Source organism: Hesperophylax consimilis, chromosome 4 (assembly GCF_061612785.1).
Source record: "Hesperophylax consimilis isolate HC1 chromosome 4, BYU_Hcon_1.0, whole genome shotgun sequence".
In the NCBI taxonomy this organism is placed as follows: Eukaryota; Metazoa; Arthropoda; class Insecta; order Trichoptera; family Limnephilidae; genus Hesperophylax; species Hesperophylax consimilis.
The window spans coordinates 29,443,255-29,467,543 of record NC_142839.1 but is presented as its reverse complement, the minus strand read 5'-3'; the positions used below and the strand labels follow the sequence as shown (position 1 = coordinate 29,467,543).

General features: G+C 35.1%; 1 protein-coding gene across 10 annotated transcripts in view; it reads left to right on the top strand.

Moving 5' to 3' along the window:
• The first annotated feature begins 988 nt into the window (after nt 1-988).
• Nucleotides 989-24,289, top strand: part of Patronin (calmodulin-regulated spectrin-associated protein patronin) — an 88,675-nt gene continuing 65,374 nt past the window's right edge. For 9 of the 10 annotated variants that reach the window (XM_089651632.1, XM_089651627.1, XM_089651631.1 and 6 more), the window contains exon 1: nt 10,076-10,526. In XM_089651632.1, the coding sequence (XP_089507758.1) occupies nt 10,428-10,526 (99 nt within the window). In that variant the 5' untranslated portion in view covers nt 10,076-10,427. Of the gene's footprint in view, nt 1,380-10,075; nt 10,527-24,289 lie in introns of those variants that run through there. The other variant, XM_089651628.1, reaches the window with a different exon arrangement.

Below are 24,289 nucleotides of genomic sequence, written 5' to 3'. Positions count from 1 at the left end.
GATCGTCGAGAATCGTAATCGTTCTTATCTGAAATGAATTATCATAATATACTGAATAATCGTGTTATGAACAATTTTGAGTTAAGTTATCCGGTCACCAAAACATAAACGATTTTTTATAATGCTCTTAAATATCTGTTTTTTGAATTCTAATCGAATGAGAAAAATTTGCTATTGACGTAAAAAAAACGAATACGGTTAATAAATGGCCTAAGGCAAATGTAATTATCAGGCTTTCTAAAAATGGTAAATAGTTTTGCAGTAATATAAATCTGCGTATAGACAAGGAAAAAACGAGCGAGCTAAGTCATAAATTCAAAAATTCGTAGTTTAACTCAGTAGTTCGGCTCGCGTGTTTATACGCATAATTATGTGCTACATTTTTCGTAGCAAAACGGCACGTGTAAGAGTGGAAGATACTCTCAGTATCGCCTTTGTGTAAGAAGACCATTCGAAATTGCAACGTTGCATGAAATGGCTTTAGCCATAGTCGATGACCAGATCTGAATAGCCAGGCATTTCCCCACCTTCTTTCCCAGTTTTCCTTCTGCTCTGACAACTTTCACAACATACCTCAATTGTGAATGCCAGTCCAGCAACTAGCTCCAGGCGGCTGGAAGCGGTTAGGACTCGTGTGCGGTATTCATATAAAAATAATAAATACAGATATTTTTGTCACGGCTACGCTTTGTGAATAATATGAACCATAGGTACTTAGTGAGTGGTTAATTAATTTATGGGTACTAGTATTTTAAAAACAATATGATATACATTTTTTTATTATAACCTGTTGTGCTCAAACGATAATCTACATTTTCTTTTGTTCGTTGTTTTGTTGAGCGTATAGAAAATATTTACTAATTTTGTATTTTCAGAATTAAATTTTTTTACACAGTGTTCAACGCCTGTTCATGTTTCTAGCCGTCAATGACATCACTTTTCATATAATTGTTTTCGAGCCGACGATAGATGTCGTAGGTGTATCTGTTCTTTGAATTAGGACAGGATTGGTCTCTGTCGTTCTGAACATGCTAGAACTTTGTTTCGTATTGCTTTATTTAGTTAATATTGGTTTATGTGTCTAATATATGTGAATTTTCAAATAGTTCTACCGGAAAATATGAAATCTGTTCGGTGGCGGTCTTAAAATCTTCGAAAAACAAGATGTGTCTGCCGTGTTTTGCTTGTCAGCCCCGCGTAGGCTGGGTCAAGTTTTGACGTTATTGCCGAAAACCTCGTTGTATCATGTAATTCGTACGAGCAGTTTGTGTTTTAGCTATTGTGTTTACTGAAGATTTGGAATCTGTGATTATAAACATTCTGATGTGTTTTAAAGTCGAACCAACATGGAGCCTTCTGATTCATATGATACCAGACAGGTACGTTTTGAAGTTGCTCGTAACTCATTAGGTCATAATATACTATTGAACTATGTTTTATTGACTATTAGCTATCAAAATCTTCTCGGTTTCACTGATTTTTTTATTATGGTTTTATATTTTGTTTTCACCCTCCAAGTTGAAGCCTGCATTACGTTTTCTAAATTGACAGTACCAAGTGTCACCCTGACTACTGCCAAATAGGTACACATAAATTATAATAATGTTCTACGTTTTCATTTTTGATGTGGGTTGAGATGAATATGGTTCTGATTGTATTACGTGAAAAAAAAATCTTTAAAAACAAAAAAATAAATAAAACTGACCTAATTACTAATGACAATTTTGCAAACATAATTATTCTACATAAGACTTGTTATGTAGACACGTTTTGGTGGTTGAATCGAATTCTTTTTCATTTTGAAAGAATTATTATTTCGGTGCACAGTGTAATATATATTTATTATTTGGTTAGAAAATATGGTTTTGAGTTTTCGCTCATGTCCTTCAAAGGAAAACAAATTATATTAAAATTTCAGTTCAAGCAGCACTGTTGAAATAATTATGTTCGATTTTATTTCTGATGTTTAAAAATTGTCCCACATTGTTTCAAAAACATCATGATTGTCTGTCAATCATAATAAGTGGAATGAGTCACCTTGGCTGAACTAAAACAAAAGATGCATAATCAAATGGCATTTGCATCTTATCCAATTATTACTAATAAGTATTTTTATCAGTTAGTGAATTATAATATACAGAACAAGTTTTGTCGTGTGAAATCAGAAATGTAAACTCCAATTATAAATTAGTAAGTTTTATCGGTAAACTAGCTGAAGTGTAATATGCATGTATTATATAAATCAACCTTCCGGTAGAAATTTTCTAAATGGTAGTAAAAACCCTATCAAAATCCGTTGCGTAGTTTAGAAGAACTAAGCGCACAAACAGACAGACGCGAATAGCGACTTTGTTTTATACTCTTTAGAGATAAGTGAAACCAAATTACTTTATAATTTGTTTTTTTTTAATAGAAATATTCTGGTTTGTGTTTGTTATGGACACCACAATTTATTTCTTGGCATAATTTTCTGTCACCTATATAATTTATTAGTGTTCAATTATTCAATGAGTAAAAAAACCATAAAGACTACACAACTTCCAAATGTTAATTATTTAGAATTTCTTGATAATAATTAATTATAATGAATACTGAACTAAAATAAATAAATGGTTGGAACTTAAGCTAAGAAAATACCTCTTATTTTATTAATAATACTTTATTGAGTGTGCAAAGTAGTTTTTAGAAAATATTTGTAATTAAATACTGAAGAATACCTCAAAAACCAAACATCAATGTGACACTAACTTCAGAGCATATACTTTTACTGTCTATGGAAATTGTAGTTTTTGTACAGGTCGAATAAATAATGCAATGTAATTTTTTAGTAGGTTGTCTGCACCAAAGTTCACCACCAAGTATCTAATAACCAGACATAATTATTCGGAAAGCGGTTTGAAACCATGCATTTTTGATACAAATTTATACAGATTATTGATTAAGATCCGATTATAATTTTTTTTATCAATATCCCAGATTTCAATTAAAAATTCTATTTATATTGACTCAATTTTGTTGGTGAGATTACCTGAATTAAATAATGATTTAATGCTTGTTTATATTATTCATGTTTGTGTGTTTTAAGTAAACAACTGCCAACTGCCGTGTGTGTTCATTTTGCTGGTTTTTGTTGATGTTTTTATACTTTATTTATATTTTACGATGACTTTCTTACATGTTGTGTTATTTCTTGACTTCTCATTTGAGAAGAATCAGAAATGATGTCATTACAATGCCCAGTGGGAGTGAGCAGTTTATTCTTTATTTTAGATGAGTTTAGTAATGCCAGTTGCTACACACAACACATTTAAAAAGCTGGATTTGTTTGGCCTGTTATTTGTATAAAAAATATACCAACTGGGTTTTTCAATTTGGGAGGCATGTATGGGTCAAATTGAAAACTTATTGACTATTAATAATTTCTATGTATCACTCCTTAACCGACTGATCTTCATATTCCTACCTACCCCTTATATCCTTTTCCTTCCCAGAACTTCCTTGAGGGCCCTGAGGGAAATTATTGGGTGTCTGTAGACAATCTGTAGACATGACCGGTGATGTCACCGATGACCAGTCTCAAAAAGCCTACGTTTTTTTCAACCGGCGCTGTAAGTACAGCGCCGGTACGCCGGTGCACTCCCATACAAAGTTGTATGGGAGTCGAGACGTTTTTATTTTATTTTTAAGATTACCCGCTTTTAACATCGAAGAACTCTAGGTAAAACGTTAGCATCTGTTATGATATATTAACATATATCGTATCTTTTTATTATCTGTGTCTTGTTCTGTTTCATCTTTCGTTTGGATTTTTATTTATTATTATCTTGTTCTTTAATTATTAAAGAAAAGTTGTTCCTAGAATAAAAAAACGTCAATAGTAATTTAATTAGTTTTTCAATAGTAATAGTAATTTATTAAATAAAGTTGATTGTCTGTTTGTGGCGGCGGGCGGGCGGTGATTTGATTTGCATACAAATCTACAGTTTTATTTCGAGTTTGATGAAAATTTTCACACTTGACCTTCAAAACAAGAGGAAGGTCACTGTCTAAGTCTGTTTATGAAAAAAACTCTGTGTGAAGCTGGGGAGTTCAGCGAGTTCTATATAAATAAAAACGTGATATGTTTATCTGAGACAATATCTAGGTTACAAACCAATTTCATTAGAAACTTTATTATCATTTAAAAATGCAGCTACTAAAAAAATTGAAAAAAATAGTTGCACGATGATATTGATAATTCTGAATTTGAAATATGAGATCGACAAATATGACGTTTAATAAATAGGTCGCGATTGGTTAAGACGCCTGTCCCGGTAAGACAAGAGATCCTTGGGTCGATTCCTAGTTGTGACCGTTATCTTTTTTTTATTTTCTTTGTCTTGTTCTGTTTCATACTTCGTTTAGATTTATTAGTATTATCTTCTTCTTCTCCAATGATATATTACATTGATGGGTATATCCATTGACGGGTATAATAATAATTATTAATATTTTTTTAATAATCTTTTATTTTGTTTACTTTCTTACAAATTTTATTTACTTATTCTTTATTATGTTGTCTCAGTAGAGGTACAGTCACAAGAAGGAAATCCATAATTAGATTTATTTTGGCTTACGTACAAACTGAAATGAATGATTTGTTGATTTCCCGAAAATTATTAAATAAATAAATAACCTTTTAGAATAGTTAAAGAAAAAAGTTTTTCCTGGATTTACCGCTGTTTTTGGGCCAGTTTTTAAATTAGGTACTTGAAGAAATGTCAAAACAGCTCTGGAAAAGCTAATTTTAATCTGTTTTTAATGGAAATTCTGTTCTGTATTTTGTTAATGTGAAATTATTTTTTCTCGATTCCCGATCTTATTTAATAATTTTCTTCTGTTTTCGTTCGCGTATTACTATGTAAATTTTGATTTTTTTTCAAAATATACCCAATGGTATATATATACGATACGATTTTAAAATCGACGAAGCTATTATTAATACGAAGCTACAAGCCAAAAATGTGTATATTTTTGGTATACCTTATATTGTAGGTAATAGGCATTAAAATCGCTTGACAAACGGAGTCTAGAAACGTTAGATTTCTCAACACTATTTTACTAAGCCCAAACTAAAACAAGTACATCTTATCTTTATTTACCAAAAAATGCTTTCTCTTCGTAAAATAACTTTTGAAAATGCGTGTAAAATAAGTATTTTCACTTTTGTTTTCAAAAGAATGTAATGAACGAATGCAAATCTTGGAAGCGGAAATTAACCCACTTCCCGACATCCAATCGATTTTGATGGCAATGGAACATGACTAGAACATTTTAACAGTCGTATTATTACAATGTCCTTTCTGCGAGTAAAAATAATCACTATTTTTTTCACCTGAATACGAAGACGCGTTCTATTTAGGTTTCTTCGATTTGGTGAACATAACAATTATTTTATATTTAAAGGCACAGCATAAACATAGAAAACGTGATCTAAAGTTGCAATTGTACACGTGTTATTGTCAGCAACATGTTGAAATAATTATTAACGATTTAGTTGAAATCTATTTTTTTTTTAAATATTCAAATATCAAAATATTTTTTTTCTCATTTTCACTGGTGTCTTTGAGTGATTGCAACGCTGGTTCAATGAATGAACTCAGTGTTTTGAATTTAAGTACCATTTTCAAAATTGGAACTGATGTGTCAAGAATTTAGACAAGCGATGAGGTACTTTACCTGTAGTATAATTTTTTACCAGAACATTATTTTATTTATTTTTTTCTTTTTTTAAATTTCTTTTTCTTTTTTTAAATTTCTTTAAATTTCCTGGCAAGTGATGTCAGATTTCACGATTTTTTAAGGGTCTGCGCTTTTTCCATTTTCAAGAAAGTGTTGTTTACTAACATAATAATCCTGTGGTTTTTCACTGGTGCACGCTACTTGGTAATACTCTTAGGATATGATTAAAATGTAACCGCGCATAGTGCATGTAAACATGATTGATTGTTTGGTTAATTCTAAAAGCATTTCAAACAGAGTCATTTCCCCTCGGGGATTATATGCAAGTATATCATTAAATTTCATAATTTTAACTCCCTCCAAACACGACGTCTAATTTTTGATCAAATCTTATTATTTAAAATCCTAAATACTCACCAGAACTTACCAATTTAATAAATCTTCATATTCCGTCTAGATCAACCCGACAATCTGATTTATTTTATCTACCCTCGTGTAGAACAAACATTCGAAAAAATTCCCCAATTCCTCGTATATGTGCACAATATAATACAAAATTTTACAGCATTTACATTTTTGGTAATAACCTAAAGAAATATCGATATGAATGCGTACGATCGATTATTAATATAAGAGTATGGAATGTATCAGGAGCATCTCCTATCCTCTTCCTATTTTCCCCTTCCTCTCCCTTTCTTAACACCAAATTAATTTTAAGATACTAAAACTTCATTTTTAATGCACTTTAACATAAGAAACTTCTGTGGCTTGACTTTAGTTAACTTGTATATTTATATCTATAATTGTATATTATATAAAAGCTGTTTGTTTCTTACAAAATAAAATAAATAAATATCATGCTCAGTGTTCTCAATAACAACGCGTCATCCATCACACTTGGTATTAATTTATATGAATTATTTCATTTCTTCGTTTTTCTTTAGAGTCTTGTAATATTTATATTTATTCCGAATTCTGCCTAAATCAGCAAACCTCTTGAATCGTGAGTGTAGTACTCATTTTTTTATGTGACACCTCACAAAAGCACCCCTGTCTGTATGCTAAGAAGCTTAAACCCCCAACTCACCATCCAATTTGCAGGAATGCTTTCGGGACAGCGTGCTGACCGCCAACCGAATTATTATTATTCCAAAGGAAATTATAACAAAGGGAATTATAATAATTCGGCTGGCGGTTGTGCCTAATCACCATCCGATTAAAAACCCTAGCCTTGCAGTCCAGCAAGGTGTGCAGCAAATCGGATCGTGAGTAGAGGCTATTAAGGTAGGGGTTGTAGGAAGGGATTTATTAATGCGCGTCTTGAAAAGTCCCGGATTATATGAAAAAGGAAAAACAGAAACATAAAATACGCACGGCGTTTTATGTCTGAAATTCTAAGGTCGATGCAACTAATTTCAGTTTGCTGCGTCATTTCTATCACGTGGCACGGAACATTGAAATATCCCATCAAAAGATATCCTATCAAGAGTTGTTTGTTCTTAAATGAATATGAGTTGTGAATTCCGTACAATTTGAAACCTGTATAATTAATATGTCAACTTTTCTTTTTATTCTGCCATTGCTTTTATCTTGTAAATTGTGTACGCTATCTGTTGTCAAGATGCAAAAGAGATGCATCCACACGCGACGCTCGGGTGTAACAGAGGAACGATTTCGCGGGACAAGAAAATCTGTCTAAATAGCATCTAGCTCCCTCTTCCGGACTCGGGAATGCAATCACGGGCGAGTTTCGTAATTTGACTTTACGTGTACGGTGTGGCCGCTTTTCTCTCGGCACCTGTGCCCTGAGCGCAGAGCGGCCGCGGTCACTGCTCGGGCGCATTCCTAGCTGCGTGGGACCGCTGTCTCTTCTGTTCTCGGTGGGCGCTGCGCGAAAAACTATCTACTCCTAGCATTCTAATGGAGACTGCGAAGACAATGCAACCAGCCTCATTAATGTATATTCATTAATGTTGGTTTATTGGAGACCTCTAGTATTATAATTCCAAAGTGATTCATAACTATGTACTCGTTACGATGTTATCTACAGTATCTACCTAGTAACTGGTAGATTGAAAATGCTTCTGTTTGCGGCTAGCCCATTTTCGTATGCGTAGGCTGCTTATGAGTGGCTACTCTCAATTAGATGACGTGAGTTGAGCAGTTTTCATCGATCATTATGAATTATCGGTATATTTTTACAAAATTATATAAAGCCAGCAATACACTCTCGGTGAGATTAGGTACCCGAATGGGGTGCGGAATCGATAGTGTGTAGGCGCACTTACTTCCTTGACGATTTTTTGTGCTCGAGTCAAAGGATACTGTGCGAACCGCCACCACGCCTACGGTGTGAAAGTAGTACCGGCAATGGGTGACTGTAGGTAAATTGTAGCTACTACAATACCAAAAATAACCCAGGCAACCACTGCGCGATAAGAGAGTGAAGAGAATACCATTTGGACTCCCTCGCCTCGGGAAAAGCTTGAACGAAAATGACGAACAAACATAAAACAACATATCGCATACGCATATGCAAATATTAAAAAAAGTGCTTTAATGCTGTCTCCGCTTTACCTTCCAGTAAAGTAGGCACTCGTAAGTAGTGAAGTTACTAAGCCTTCGCACTGAGTAGTTAATTAACAATTTTTAGTATCTGTACTAATTCCGCAAGTTTATTTAACTCAGATCAAATTTCCTAGACCATGCATGTCTCCGGGCCAATGACTCTAGTGTAGACTTCTTGGCCAGATAAGGTCCACGTTAACCAATATTGCGTAACACACGGGCGAGAAGATATCTCGGATCCAGGTTAACTGGCCTGCTCCGATGCTGAGCGCCGTACCTGTTTGCTGAAGCGAATTATCTTATAATGAACGGGTATGATCGCCCACTTCTCGATTGCTCGGTAATCTAATCACTGGTCGCGATAACGCGATTTTTTTAACTGTTTGATTCGCCGACCGTAAAACTTTTCTAGCGAATTGTTCTGAAAAAAATATAGCAAAATTACTCTTTTAAAATAATATTCTTTATGTCGGGGAAATGGAGTATGCAAATTTTTTGTTGTTTTATTTATTATTATATGGTAGCTGTGCTTCTCTGTTTAGAGCTCTCTTTCTCTCGATAAATTAAAGTAAACGCTGTTTGGCAGAGCGATAAAAATACCTGGATTCGGAGGTTGAGGATTCTAGTAAAATATAGGTATATTTGCATCTCTTTCCAGAGTGTAAGATGTTATCTGTATCACCCTGGAGACACATAACTACATTTTACTACATTGACTACATTTTAGAATCGAAAGGTTACTTGGAATGGTTTTAGCGATGTTTAATAGCCAGTAATTTTTATTTTTCCTCGTATTTTTTTAAATTATGATAACTTGGAATTTATATACATATAATTATCTGTAAGTATTGTCATAAATAGTTTGTACACTTCGAAAAAGAAGTAAACATTCCCCACATAGCGATACCATCGTTTCACCGGCTCCTATCAATTATAAACTTTTCGATTTGAACGAAGTAGTGAAATGCTTTATAAATATCACATATTTTTATGATAATTAATTAACTATTAAATGTCTTATACTTCGACCCTTGTAATGAAAATAACATCTGAATTCTGTTTTTTTAAAAGCATCTGACGTGATAAAAATGCATTTATTCACTAAGACGTTGACTATAATCGTTGTCAAGGTTGATTCTGTGCAAGGAAATTTTAGTTGAATTTCCGCCTCGGAACAGGCTGCATTCTGCAGCAACCACTTGTTGCATTTATATCATGTTGTAGTAACGTTATTAGTTCGCCAAAACATTAAACATAAGGCTTCAGTACCTACCGTACCTTTGTGTTACGTTATTATGCCAACTACCCGTTATTAGTGAAAACATTCACGATTCTAACAAAGAAATATCTCGAGATGTTTTTGATCGATCTGATCTTCTTTAATTTATTATTCTGTTCAGTTTTATTTTGTGAGGGAAAAAATCTTCATTAGAGTTGATTTAATCAATGACTTATGTTACCACAGATATTAATATAATATTATGGTGTTTTAATGGTTTTGTTATGAATCTCCTTTTGTGCTTCGATTATGTCAGCGAAACCCGTTGGCTTTTCGTTACGCTGCATGCATTTTCTCTAACATTTCTCTTACTATGTAAATACGCGATTTTCTTTAATATTTAATGGCCCACACATTTTGAGCCATTTCTCGAGAGGGCCTGACTGCCTGGCATGAGATATTGAACTATCGCTAGAATCACTTTTACTCAGCGGGAGGAGAGAGGTCCATGGCTCACAGTTCGGGCAGTTCGGGATTCGGTGTTCGCTCTCGAGCAGTCGCGTCAGACCAGTCGAGCGGACGGTATCTGTGCTGGCTCCCCCCTATTATTGCTTTGTAAACAAACAATATCTCGCCGGTTAAATAGATAAAATATCCACATGTGCGTGTTCGTGAATGCCTTGCCATAAATACTGTTACAAGTGCCTCTTTATATTGCTGAACTATTTCAATTAGCTTTGAGCAAATTGACACTTCTATGAACAGATGTGAGACAAGTTAAAGTTTGTGAAAAAGTTTAGTTTCAGAGTATCGTAATAGCGAAGACTCGCCTGTGCCAATTCATGTTTGTTGACCGAGGAAGGGAATGAGTTTTGTTTGAATCGAGATTTAGAGAATTCCGCCCCTTCGCCCAAACGCGATGGTGTTGAGGGTTGCCGTGAGCCCTGGGCTGGGCACCCTTCCCGAGTGGCCGCCCGCTGATGAAGAAGCTAGGAGCTGCTCTCCAGCCTTGGATACGGTAAGACCTCACGTAGGTTGATTGATGTTTGCAGACAGTTTGTAAACCAACCATTCAACTTTTCTCCTCAAATATATTGGGCCCGAGGCGTTCACTTTGCGCGCTTTTCTCTTTTCGTGGGTTCGCTGTTCATTGTGTTCTCGTCACGTTTCATCGTTGCATTATTTTGGATGAAGGCGTGTGCTGTTTATGTTGACGTCAAAATTCTTTGATCTTTCATTGATGTATGATTAGCCTAAAATTGCCGAAGCGAGAGACTGTATTGCCCGCGGTGGCCACAATTCACAGCCATTAGGAACGAAGTCGTGCTCGATCTCAATGAACAGTACTCCACCTGTAACATTCGTGCAGGGTTTAACGAACCATATGCACAGTTTAATGAGATTTAATTACTCAGTTTGCACGAAGGTCCAGCGAATGGATCATCTACGGTGTCGTAGTACAAGTAATGAGGTTTATTACCATTTCTTGTCATGCTGAACGCTCTAATGTATGGAAATATTCTATCCGCCAGTGGGCTTCCTGTTTGCTTCCGCGTCCGCTGGGTATTCAAACACATCTGATATGTATTTAACCTGCCAGTTTTATCAAGAAAAACAGCTTACCCGAGTTGCTTACAATATGGCGGTAGGGCAAATTAATGATACAATTTTGGTAAACCACAAGGATCTTATTTTGAACCTGATCATCAAACTGATGATGCATTGAGAGCGATAGCGCTGCCGAGGAGGCGAACGCCGGTAATCAGGCATTCCAGCTACGATGACCACAGCGTGCATTGAAAAAAGTGAGAAACTTACCGCCGCTGAGTCGCTGCCGGCAGCTGCTCGCCCCGGGCAAGTTGAAGGTCGATACCACGGACCACGGAACTAGGGGCGCTGGAGCGTGCTGCCCGCGCCTGCCCGCTAGCTTGCCCGCTAGCTTGCCGGCCAGCCTGCCTGTGCAGTGTGCAGCGTGCAGTGACAGTGTTCTCATCTCGCAATCGCAATATACATATGGGCAGGGTCTTCTCCTATACATATTTAGATTAGCTGCTAATGATATTACTAGGAATATCATGATCTCCATTAATGGTGTTGTCTTTAATTATTCACATTGCTCGAAAAGATGTTGGTGTTTCTCAAAAATGAACTGATTTCTGTCATCTCATATCAGCCATTGAGTTTCTTCTTCTACTGCCAAGTACAGCAACTGTTAAAGTTGCGGTTTAGTTTTGGTTCACGTAATGTTTGCATTAGTAACTGTAGTATGATTTTATACCCGAGTGCATTATGTATGCAACAGGTTTCATTGAGCGCAGTGTCGGCGCGTATATCGATTAGAAGAAGTCTGATCGATTATTACGTCAGTGATATGATCATCGGATCAGTCCGCCCTCACTATCCGACCAAACCGCATAATTATGCAGCTACGAGCAGGAACGCCAACGGAAATAGCGCCGTTCCTCATAATTGGATACGGCCATGTCAAAGCTACGAGTACTTCAAAGTAGGGACTTTTCTATCCGAATCTCGGTTCGTGCTCCTCCCAGCAGTCCCAGCCTCTGAGTGCGTGTTAAGAGGATGCTAATTAACGGAACTAGACTTTTAAACGCTCCTGAAGAATATAGTCTGTTGGTTAGTTCAACTATTTTTAGCTGAAAAGTGAATGAACTATTGTGAAATCCTCGCAACTATGAAGCTGGCATCTACCGATGGATGCGTTTATAAATATTTTTGTCTAGACTTTGTGCGAGCAACTCTATTTCCTACGTTATTTATTTTGTGTTTTTAATCATATCATATGTCCTCAATGATAACAAGTTCTGATATGCTTGATAATTCTAGCACTACTAAAAATGCTAGGAGGTAACATATTCTTGCCTTGAAATATACATGATATATCTTTATTATTTTTAAATTATACACTCTTAACCAGCTGTTAACTTAACTAGTAACAACATGTTAGGCCATACCTATGACTAGGCCATACACGGAAATCATCAAGAATATATTTTAGAGGGTAGCGTAATATTACGTATTTAGTAAATCATTCTGAAAAGCTTTTATTTTGAACCCGAATCTCTTGGGTAATCGCGTTCCTGAAGAAAGTTTGTTAGAAATGCCGTAGGTGGTATATTTCGGTTGCATAATTTTCCTGGCGTGCTATGCATCAATATTGACGAAGTTAATCAGCTGTTGAGTTGTCACAATCCCTGTGATGATAGCCGCATTCCGTCCGATTTCCCCGTTCTCTAGACGAATTGTCGAATTCATTCGTGCAGCGTGCACTTATTTCTTGACTGTAAAGGCGCAGTTGCTTTGCATTAGTTCAGCATAATATATTGTTATTTTATTGGTACCGGCCCACTCGAGCTTTTCGTAGACCTAAATTCGCTAGTGACGTAATACGAACGCCGAATAAAATAATAACGATGACTGGGTCGTTCGGGCTTTGAAACATGTATCTACCAAAAATATTCAATTCGCTCGTACACGATTCTCTGGATTCATAATTTGTTTTCTTTAAAAACTTTTACCTTTATCTACCAATCGTAATCGTTTATTACAGCCATTAATAACATACATGCATGCACGTTAGAAGCCGTTATTTGTTTGATTGGTTCGGGTCTTTTTTAATGTAATTAGAATAATCATTTACAATTTCGTTGTGAGCGTACTTGCCAACAGTGGGTACACTAAATAGATGAATGCACGTAATAAATCTAATGTTATAACCGTTTAACATTCACTTTGTTTCGATATGAAAATAAATAGTCTTATTTCATTGTTTAGATCTTTGGATACGGAGAAATTATTAGCATACCTTTACATCTTCCTATGTAAGTATGTATGTGAATCTACGGATGTCAATAACAGAGCTGTGTACAGTCTTTATAAGCGAACCGTCAACCACATCCATCTGATTTAACCAAAAATGTTGGAAATACGTAATTTATATGACAAAATGTTTTATTTATAGCAGAATATAGGGTGACTGTTAGTTGATGTAAAAATGAAATAGATAAAAAAACATCGATTCTCAAAGCTACTGTGAGTTATGCCATCATGATCTGAAAATAGAAGGACTCTGAACCCAGCGTAGTCCGAAGCTGGAGCACGTAGAGGCGTGGATATAGATTTTTTTCCCCAGCTATAGAACAAGACAACAAATAGACTGTTTTGAGTGCCAAGAATGAATTAAAAAAATATACTCGAAATCAACTTTTATAAATTTTATCAAATTAATTGCTTTTCTACTGGAATACACTTTTTTGATTTTATCAAATTATATTGCTTTTCTACTGGTATTCACCATTTATTAATTTCATCAAATTAAATTGCTTTTCTTTAAACTGGAATTTTCCTTTTATTAATTTTATCAAATTATTTTGATTTTCTTTAAATTGGAATTCACATCTTTTTAATTTTATCAAATTATATCGTTTTTCTTCAAATCGTCTCTGTGGGCTTGTGAAATAAATTTTATTTCACCATAAGCCCACAGAGACGATTTAAAGAAAAGCGATATAATTTGATAAAATTAGTTAAGTTTGGCTGTAATTTTCTACAGCGATTTGAGTTTGGTCTGAGTTTTTTTCTCTGTCTTAATTCATGTATCTTGAGACGGGGTTACATCATGTACCCACTGTTTACTTGATACCACTTCTGAAAAACCTTGTAGATTCTAATAGCCATTATATATTGTTGCTTCAGTTGGTTTCCATGGTGTGCTTTGATAGAAGCAGCTTGTGTTGAAGTATACAATATTATCATGTTTCTAGTTTTTTCGTTGAGGTCCCACAAAAGTACTTAAATTCCCAACCATATTAAGTAATTCCTTCCTTTGCAGAATGTTGGAAACAAACATGATTTTTTTTACAACACTAAGTAAACAACAACAAAAAATATATATCATCTCTCTTCAAGAAAATGAGTACAAATTTAACCCTTACAGTTTAATGGTCAGTAAGCAATCGTTTCCACACTGAACTGCTCTGCAGACCTTTATCTTACTATAGCGAACTTAATTTTCTGCGCAGGGTCTTTCTGCATTCGGTTTGCGTCGATTGCTTACCGACCCGTTGGTCGACGCGCTTATTCCGACATCAAACACATTTTCATTTATTTTATAACTTTTCGTGCAAAGTTCCAGTCACCCGGTATGTCACAATGGCAGCAATCATTATTTTTCGTAGGTATGCCAGCCTGATGTTAGCACCAGACACTCTGGCCATAATATTTTTCTCAATACTTGCGGAGGAGTTGGTTCTGTGAATCGTCACCCGTGGGTGTGACCTTACTGTCTCATACGTATAAAGTATGGCAGCTACGTTTCGTGCTATGGTCGCATTTAATTGTAACTCGCATGTTTAAACATAAAATATAAATTAAATCTAGAGGACAATAATGGCAAACAAAAATAACTTATAATCTACCCGGCCTCTTTTGGTATCGTAACGCCTAATGTGTAATGAAAGGACTGAAATTTCTGCACCATTTGCTATGGTCGCATTTAATTCTTACTCGCATGATTCAACATAAAATATAAATAACACCCAGAGGATAACAATGGCAAACAAAAAAATGTATTTTCTGCCCGGCCACTTTCGGTATTGGAGACATGGTACGTCTTAGTCTAAAGACTCATAAATTAAATGAATTGAACGTCTGCACACGTTTATCCCATAGAGACAATGGGAATTTTTTGCCTGTTTTTGTTGATATTCTCTAACATCTGATATGTTTCTGTTATTGCCATTTATACACTCGGCGTCACAAAAATCGCACATCTTCGAAACTAAGTTTCAAGCGTTAAGTTTCCCCGAGCCAATACATTTAACCCAAACAATATTGATATCAATCGAAAGTACATTTAACGACCTCTTATCAGACAAAATTTTCATTTCACAAACGATACAAATTGTCTGAGTACGGGACGTTGAAAAAATGTTGCGCATATACTTTTTACAGGTGTCGCAACTTGTGTCATTTTCCTGGGCTATAAAAGGAGCAGTGTCAAATGTAGGTCATTCACTATCCGAACGTTGAAGAAGACACACGTGAATACAATTAGCGCTAGACAACAACCCCTTAAAATGGACACCACTGCTGACGAAACCGCTCAAGTGGTGGCACTACTGCTATTAGGGATGCGGCAGTGTGATTTTGCTCGGCAACTAAACTTAAGCAGTTTTGCCGTTCGAAGAGTTTTCCAACGGTTTCAAGAGACTGGTGGCTTTATCCGGAAACGACGCTGCACATCCGAAATAGACTATCGCCTTATTGTCGCATAAGATTTTGCAATAGGTACGATTTTTGTGACTCCAAGTGTGTATAAACTATTCGGCAACTGTCTGAGAAAAGTGAAATTACTTGTCAGGAAAACAGACGTAGGTTTTTTTGACAAACCTAACAATTGTATATTTTGTAGTGACCCTAAATATACCAAAACCCTATACACAATGTAAAAAATATTATTATTCTACGCTGTCACCTCTAATTATTTACTTCATTTTCGTAATTCGCTAAAAGAGCCTCTATAATGTTTTACCTATGTATTTTTTTTACAGTGTCAATTTTTGTGATGAGTATATTTGATTGTTTTGAGCGAGTCGTTTAGCAGTGTTTTCAAAACAAATCTCATCCAACAGCACAACCGGCACAAAGCCGAGAGTGGCAAACCAAACCTGTTCACTTGGATGATTCGAAAGTTCGTTTATTATTTTCACTTTCGTTATTTTATTCACAATTATCAGCTGAGTCAAGAACAACGACCGTGTAGGTACGCTCTGCCAATACATTAGTCAAATATATATTTTTTAAAAGTATTCAACGTTTTCTGTCTGTCCTTAACGCGGGTACGGGCACCTTCACCTTCGTAATTATTTATCGTTACCAAATAAAGCGAGATGTTTGCCAGATTAAGGAACAGGTTTCGGCTGTTGGACACACCTCGATGTTTTCCCCGGTAACGCCGGGGGCTTTAGGCGAGAGCTAGCCAATTCAAACGTAAAAAAAATTGGTCTTTGGGAAATTAACAACTTTGCTATGATACCTACATTATTAAGTGAAACGCGGTAGATTAGTGTACATCACTCATTTATATGAATATACCAATGGGTTTCGCCATAACTAGGCACAATATAGCCCGAGCAGATATTGAAAACTAAATAATATATACGTGTATGACAATAGGACCCATTGAACAACAAACTACAGATTAAAATGAAACAAAAGTTTGGTTTATATTTTCTTGACAAAGTAGATTGAGTCGAAACCAGTACATTTTAATTTAAATAAGATGCATTAGGTAGTGGTAAAGGGTTTACTTCCACGAAATTGCGTTTTATTCACAGACATAGGAATTAATAGACGAGAAGATAATGACGAGGGGTAAAATCAACTGTTGAAGAACGAAGGGGGTTAAGCTGACTGTGATTCGTCAATAAATCAATCTGACAGTAAATAGGCATCTCGCATTATAATATCACCATTTACTTCTTAAAAGTAAAATCTGCTTTTGAATGAATAGACATTTTTACATGGGAGCGCAAATTACTCGCCAGTTATGAACTAATTTGCGAAGTCCAAATTCGGCAAAGTAAATTTCTTCTGTTTGCAGAGTCGTAGTTAGTTTCAGAGTATTTAGTTAAGACACTTTTACAAATGTTTCATAATTTACTTACCCCAGTAAACAACGATGAGCACACTTGAGAATCGCTACATTGTGATGTGATAGTATATGTTTCTAAAACTGATCCATATAATACGGTGTAAATAAGCTTAAAATAGAGTAAAATAATGCTTACTTATGGAATGTAATACGACAATTGGGTTTATTCTCTTTTTCACATCTATTTTTACAAGTTTTCATATCACAAGTCAACATTTTGCCGTGTTATTTCGTAAAATGAACCGATGATGCCTCGACCATAGTTCGCACAAGAATGATGACGTCACGTTTTCAAATTTCACTTGAGGCCATACGCGAGCCCAGCCGGCTCCAATGGAACCGATATGGGGAGTGGGGATAATACGCTTTTAATCACTTAGGGCAGGTCTACTAATATTCATATGTCTATGGTTTTATTGAAAAATTCAAGGATTGTTGTCAAAATACGAGACGGCCTCGTATCGCAATGTTTTCATCGCGTAATAAACAAAACAAAAATATCCTACATACCTATCTATTATTTTACATTATCAATGAATATGTAAAACTGAAGGATTCGTGCATAAATCGCAAGGCTTCGGTGCAAAATTGCTATGAATTTTCATGCATTTTCCAGTAAAACATATAAACGCGTTGTGTGGGAGTCGGTGTCCTAGATACTGCAATACAGCGGCCTCTAACAGCCTCTGTTATTTGTCGCTGACATTCCTCACACCTGCGATATAGACAGTTATAGAGTGGTAAATGTAAATACTCTCAGTACCGCCCTGGTGAAAAACCACCTGTTGAAATGTACATGTTATCAATAATCGAAGCGGTCCTTGAAATGGTCGAAATGACTTCAGTTGTGTTTAGTGACCACATCTAGTCTGGTACTTCCAAACCTTCCTACAGCATCTCAACACACCCCAAATTATAATGTCATTCATGTGGTAGTACATACACAGTATCGCCCTGGTCAAAACCCAACATTAAAAATACATCAACTCCACACAGGAGGCCATGCAGAAAATAATTTCCCTCATAGCGTACGTCATCTTTGGGGATGCTGTGTGGAGGTTCTTTTTAATTAAAGGAAGTAGAGGATGTTCTGGGAAGGAAATAGGTATGAGGGATGGGTGTGAACTAGGTGTCAGTACGTCCAGGAGTGACATATGAATCCGTCCCTCTGACTGCGTTTCAAGGTCGAGAGTCTGGTTGGAGAGGTCAAAGGGTCTACCTCAACCGGCATCTCCCGATCCGCCACCAAGACCTGGAAAAACCTCACCCCATGAAGCCGGGCACCCTGAACCATTTGGGGAGACCTACCTTCGAGCAGTTGGTTCTATAAATCATTCTCAATTTGACGTACATTTTAAGAATGTACTGGGAATTAGAGTGAATTAATTTGGTTTGAAAACTTCACTTTCGCCACTGAGGCACAATGGTTACTGTTTTTATAAAATTATAGCATGGTTTCAGCTTGATTCACGACGGATGATATTCGCAAGGTAATATTTAGTTTGACAGTTGTTGGCCATATTATGTTCGTTTGTGCGCCGCATGTGAGTTATCCGTGGGCGTATCCCCTCGGTGACATCACTCCGCTCCTCGGAACGTATCGCTATTCTCACAAGATATTCTTTATCAAGGTGTTATCGTCTTTATACTGTACAATCTATCTATCTATATAAATAAAAATGTTCGTTTGTTCAAAATCTTAAACCTTCTAAAGTTCTTCACCGATTGCTTTGAATTTTTGACACAATGTTACTTTCGAATACTCTTGTGTTTTTATATACCTACATATATTATGAGAGGTAAAAAAATGTTTTTTTTTTAAAACAGCGTAATTTGTTGTAAAATATGCTTTTTTGAAAAAACCTCTTATTAAAACGAAAACGAAGTAACTACAAAAAAGTTGTCAACGATGCGGCTATATTAAAACAAAAAAATGCCAGCTTGTTTTATTTTTATAGATAAATGGTTATTTTATTTTATAGATATGTATATTATTTTATTTTATGTAGTACCATATTTCGTAATGTGAGGGATAATCAATAGTTAACAATCTGTCAGCCATGAGATATGTACGTTTTTGAAATAAATATTTATCTATAGTTGCTAACAAGATAAAGCGTAGGAATTAAATATAATAACAAGAGATATCGCCGTGTGTTTTAATTTTTTTAATAGATAAATTAATATTTAACTATTTTACAATGGAAGGGACAGTGCGAAATGTAAGTACATTGTACATATCAATCAATAGTTAAAAATCTGTTAGCCAGCTATTGAAATATGTAATACGATATCAATAGTTAGTAATTATATATTATATATGAGTCTAGATATTAACTAGCACTGCCCTTTGAGGTGTTTTTCACTAAAACGACGCTACAAATTACCCAATTATGAATTTTATTTATTGATAGAAACTCTATCCAAATTGAATGATGCCACAATTCGCCATTCGCGAGATTTCAGTGAGACTTTTATCACTGTTACAAATTTATTGACAATTATTTCAATGAAAACACAGCAAATTAAAGGTTTCGTTTATCTCTCAAACCCTGATGAGGGATAAGCGACACCTGGTTGGCTCTATATTAATTCAGTAAAAATGGTGTTTTTTGTGTTGGTGCGTTTTGCATTCTATATGATTCGAAGTGATTCTACATGATATACAAATCAAAAAGATGACTTACTTTTTTCGAAATTTCAATATTTTAAGGTAGTTTACAGGTACAAAAGTTGAATTGTTTTTATGGAGAAAATAATATTATTCTATGGAAAAATATTTTTTTTGGAAAAAAAAAACCACGGAATTTCGTAAAAAAATATTTATATTTTTAACTTCTGCCAGCTTGTCGAATCACCTCCAGAAGTTTGTGCACTTTACCCCCAGACACCCTGTATAATGTCACACCCAAAGTATTTGCTTCCTTCGAAAAAAAAAGATAATTTCGCTGACGCTCGCTGTTTGATATTGGGTTTATGGTCGTTAGCCTTGTTAAAATGCAAATTTTTTTTTTTTTTTTTACAGTATTACCGCACAAGAGTCCCAACTGCTCCCGTCTGGAGCCAGTGAGACTATGGCATCCCCAATTGGGGTATGTTGTGAGGCTGAGGGTATTGGGGAGGGGAGGGAGATGGGGAAGAGGAAGGTGGGGAAGTACCTGGCTATTCAGATCTGGTCACCAAACACGGCTAAAGCCATTTCAAGCAACGTTTCAATTCTGAATGGTGGTCTTACACCAGGGCGATACTGAGAGTATCTTCCACTCTGGAACGTGCCGCAAATATACTATATATTATTTTATTTTAAATTAATTAATTGTGAAATAACACAAATTAATCAAATAAAATTTATTTGCGCACGCCGGGTTCGAACCCGCGACCTTCGGATCTGTAGTCAAAAGCGTATACCACTAGACCACGCCGGCCGTCGTGCATATTCACTTGAGCTTTATGATTTGCAAGGATGACCAGTTCAGTTATTACAGTAAGCCAATTATTTTTACGCGGTTTTCAACACTAGCCGTAGAGCATTATTGTGCTAAGGACTTGGCTTGGAAAATTTTGATTTTTGGTTTACGGCTGTCATCTGCGCGTTCCGTACGGTAAAGCATCGCATATTTGCATCGATTGCTCGTTTGTCGTTTGACTATCGTCTTTTATAGACGCACCAAGGCCTCCGTTCGCGACAACCTCATGACTTATAAGAAGTATAGGTGTACCGCCGAAAGATCAGTTGTCACCTCTCCCTCTTTGTTATAAACGACGCATGTGACAGAAAGAGAGGTAACAGCGGAACTCTCAGCGGCAGGATCATGCATAGTATTTATGTTTGCGCAGGCTAATAACATTGATTATGTCCTACTAGATTGCTGCCTTCGGATATAAATCAATCATTACTTATTTAAATTTTAAATAATGAGCCACTCAGTAGACACCAATGTCACAGTGGCGTGCATCGAATTTTTGGTACTTATTTTTGGATGTCTACAAAACTAGCAAATACGATAAATTGCGTCGTTATTCAGATGTACGAACTTATTTGTGCAGTTGGGGGCGCCGCTACTGTAGGTATCACTGTAGTTAACAGGGTTCTAAGCGGTTCTGTCAGTGCTCGGGAATCCCAGTAAAAGAGAGTGTGCCAAGACAGATTTCTCAGCTTACCACTAAGGAAACGGTTTAATGGTAAGATATTTACAGAAGTTTCGATCCAATAAGCAGGAAGTTGCCATAAAATACAATTTTTGGTTCTCGAAATATTCCTAAACTAACCAAGTTTAGGAATATTACAGAACTCTTGGGCCATGTCTTAAATTTGACATAATTTTCAAGTTTACAGCTACACACGTGGATAATAATAACTAATTTTTAAAATTATATTTTTACGCCCGAAATGATTCAAATTAAAACTTGGAAGCTTTCAAGCTCTAGAAGTCTTACCATAATAATATTTCAAGCGTTTGTTCATCTCTTGTTCAAATTATATATATTAGTTTTCCCCAATTATTACATCGTTATTCAAAAAATACTAATAAAGTAATCTATATACTTACATATTTATTATTTTTAATTCCGTCACTCCTGGACACACTGATCCCTAGGTTCCTACCCACCCCTCATATCTTTTTACTTCCCAGAACTTCCTCTCCTTCTTTTCCTTAAAAAATCCCCCACACAGCATCCCCAAAGATGACACTCCTGTGTGTGGTAAATTAAAAAAAAAGAAAAAAGTTGCGAACCATATACCTAATTTATTCATATTTAATAATAAGTTTGGTAAACAAACATCAACTATTTAGTTTTTTTTTTTTTTTTTAATATTTGAAAATTTTTTTTTTTTACATAGATAAGTGTACAGGATATAAACAAGATGTAAAACAATAGAAATTAAAGTAGCCTTTCCTCACCAAAGGTATTAATCTGTTTTTTTATTCTTTCTCTCCTTTTCTTTTCTTATCTTTTGAAAACTTTTTTTTTACAAAATATTTATGTCAGTTTATTTTGCCCATCCTAAAACGGGTTTTTCTCCTATTTGGATAGACAAAATATAGTAAACTGTTTCAATTAAAAAAAAATACTGATATTTTTAATTATTATCCCGGTATTTTTATAGGTTGTAAAATTTAGGGTAAACTTCGACTTTTCTCTACTTTCTATAAATATAATATGCATGTACTATATATAATATAATCTTTCTATAATATATATAGATTCTCCGGAAGAAATTCTCTAAATGATTGTGAAAACACTATCAAAATTCGTTGCGTAGTTAAGAAAAAATTGGAGTGATTGGTGTCATATATATACATTTGCCATATTATTTAATTAATACCATTCCTCCAAACATTAATATTAAACTGCTTACTGTGGCTTTGCCAATGAATCCACCTATCCGTTTTATCCCATCAAGCGAAAATGGCAAAATGTCCCAAAAAATCACTCCAGTTGTTGGACGGGTTATAAGTTATAACTAGGAACGAACTATCTAGGAGTCAAAAGATATTTCTACGTTCTGTCTACATTGCTAAATATTATATCTTTGCATCAGACTAGTGGATGGTTTGAAAATACTTCGGTATGGAAAGCAATCAATTTTATGTTTTAGACGGTTATCTGCATCACCGATATCGTTTACTGTTGTACCTCCCGATCTACCAATGGTTATCTGCCTACCGGGAAAGTAATCTTGTTGAATCGATTCGCTTCGGTTATCAACAAGTATTTTTCAGCAGTTGATATTGCATTCAAGCAGAAAATTTTATTGTAGCCTCAAAACAATATATATATATTTTTTTTTAGTTTTATTTGTTAATATTAACACAATGTTTGCGGGGGGGGTTTTTAATCAATCTACGCCGTAAAGCGGGCATTTTTTATCATGTTCGCGCGCAAAATTACGTTTCATGTAAAATAGCTATAACTTCTGAACTATTGATCAAATTTAAATAAAATTTTCTGTATTTCACCTTATTCGAAATCTTTCATTATGATCTGGTCACAAATTTTTATATTTTTGAAGAAACAATTATGATATTTAAGATTAAATTCAAAAATTTTGAAAAAACTCCACTTTTGTCGTATTGTCGATTTAGTCATTTTATGCACATTCAACATAGTATATATATTTTGTAAAATACACACCACTAAACACTAATATTGTTTGAAAGTATGAAATCGTTGGTAACAATTCCTTTTACGTAAAGGTACATCATAGAATTTACACATGTACCGGGTTTCGCTACGTATTTTGTGTACCGCGCACACACGACATCGCCTTCATAGATTCTTATTTTTACCAGGGCCTTCAATCTTTTCCAATATATGTTTTCTCATATCCATCGATAGTCTTCCTGGAGGATCAGATTTTGAAGATTTTTTCGGATACGAGATGTTGATGGTGTTGGTTCCGGGTCTTGACTATTATCTGACGAAATCTGATCAGCCACCCAGTGCTCTGCGATTTCCTTAAAAAATTGTTTATATTTTATTTTCCTTTCTTTTACGGAGTTGTACACAACAAATGAGTTGACTACTGCAAAATTTATTATTTACATCGCCTAGCCTTTTGTTTATTTAGTGGTTTTTCGTAAAATAGAATAATACGAAAGATATTGGTCTGCTCGGTCAACGCCTTTCATATATTTATTCTAATCGATTATCATTACCGTAGTCCATTTTTATAGGGTATTTTTTATGAAATTATCATAATATAAAATTTGAAATTATGAAATTATCATAATATAAAATTTGAAATTATGAAATTATCATAATATAAAATTTGAAATTATGAAATTATCATAATATAAAATTATAAAATTAATAAAAAAAAATGTTTGGAGCGTTTGAAAATCGAATAATCGATATTCTCCGCCCATTCCTGATCACAAGGGCTACCGAAATAACCCGGGCGAGATGAACATTTTATTTTAGTATTCACGTGTTCTATCACACGATGGATCGTGACCGGCTCCGGATGCCGATTGATATCTGCAATTCGGCTATGGATAAGAATAATTCTGAGGAAATGATTATGCACATGGCTTTCGAGAAATAGGCGAATGTAGGCGCCGCAAAACCACCTCAAGCCAGGACAGGACGCTAAATTCAATCGG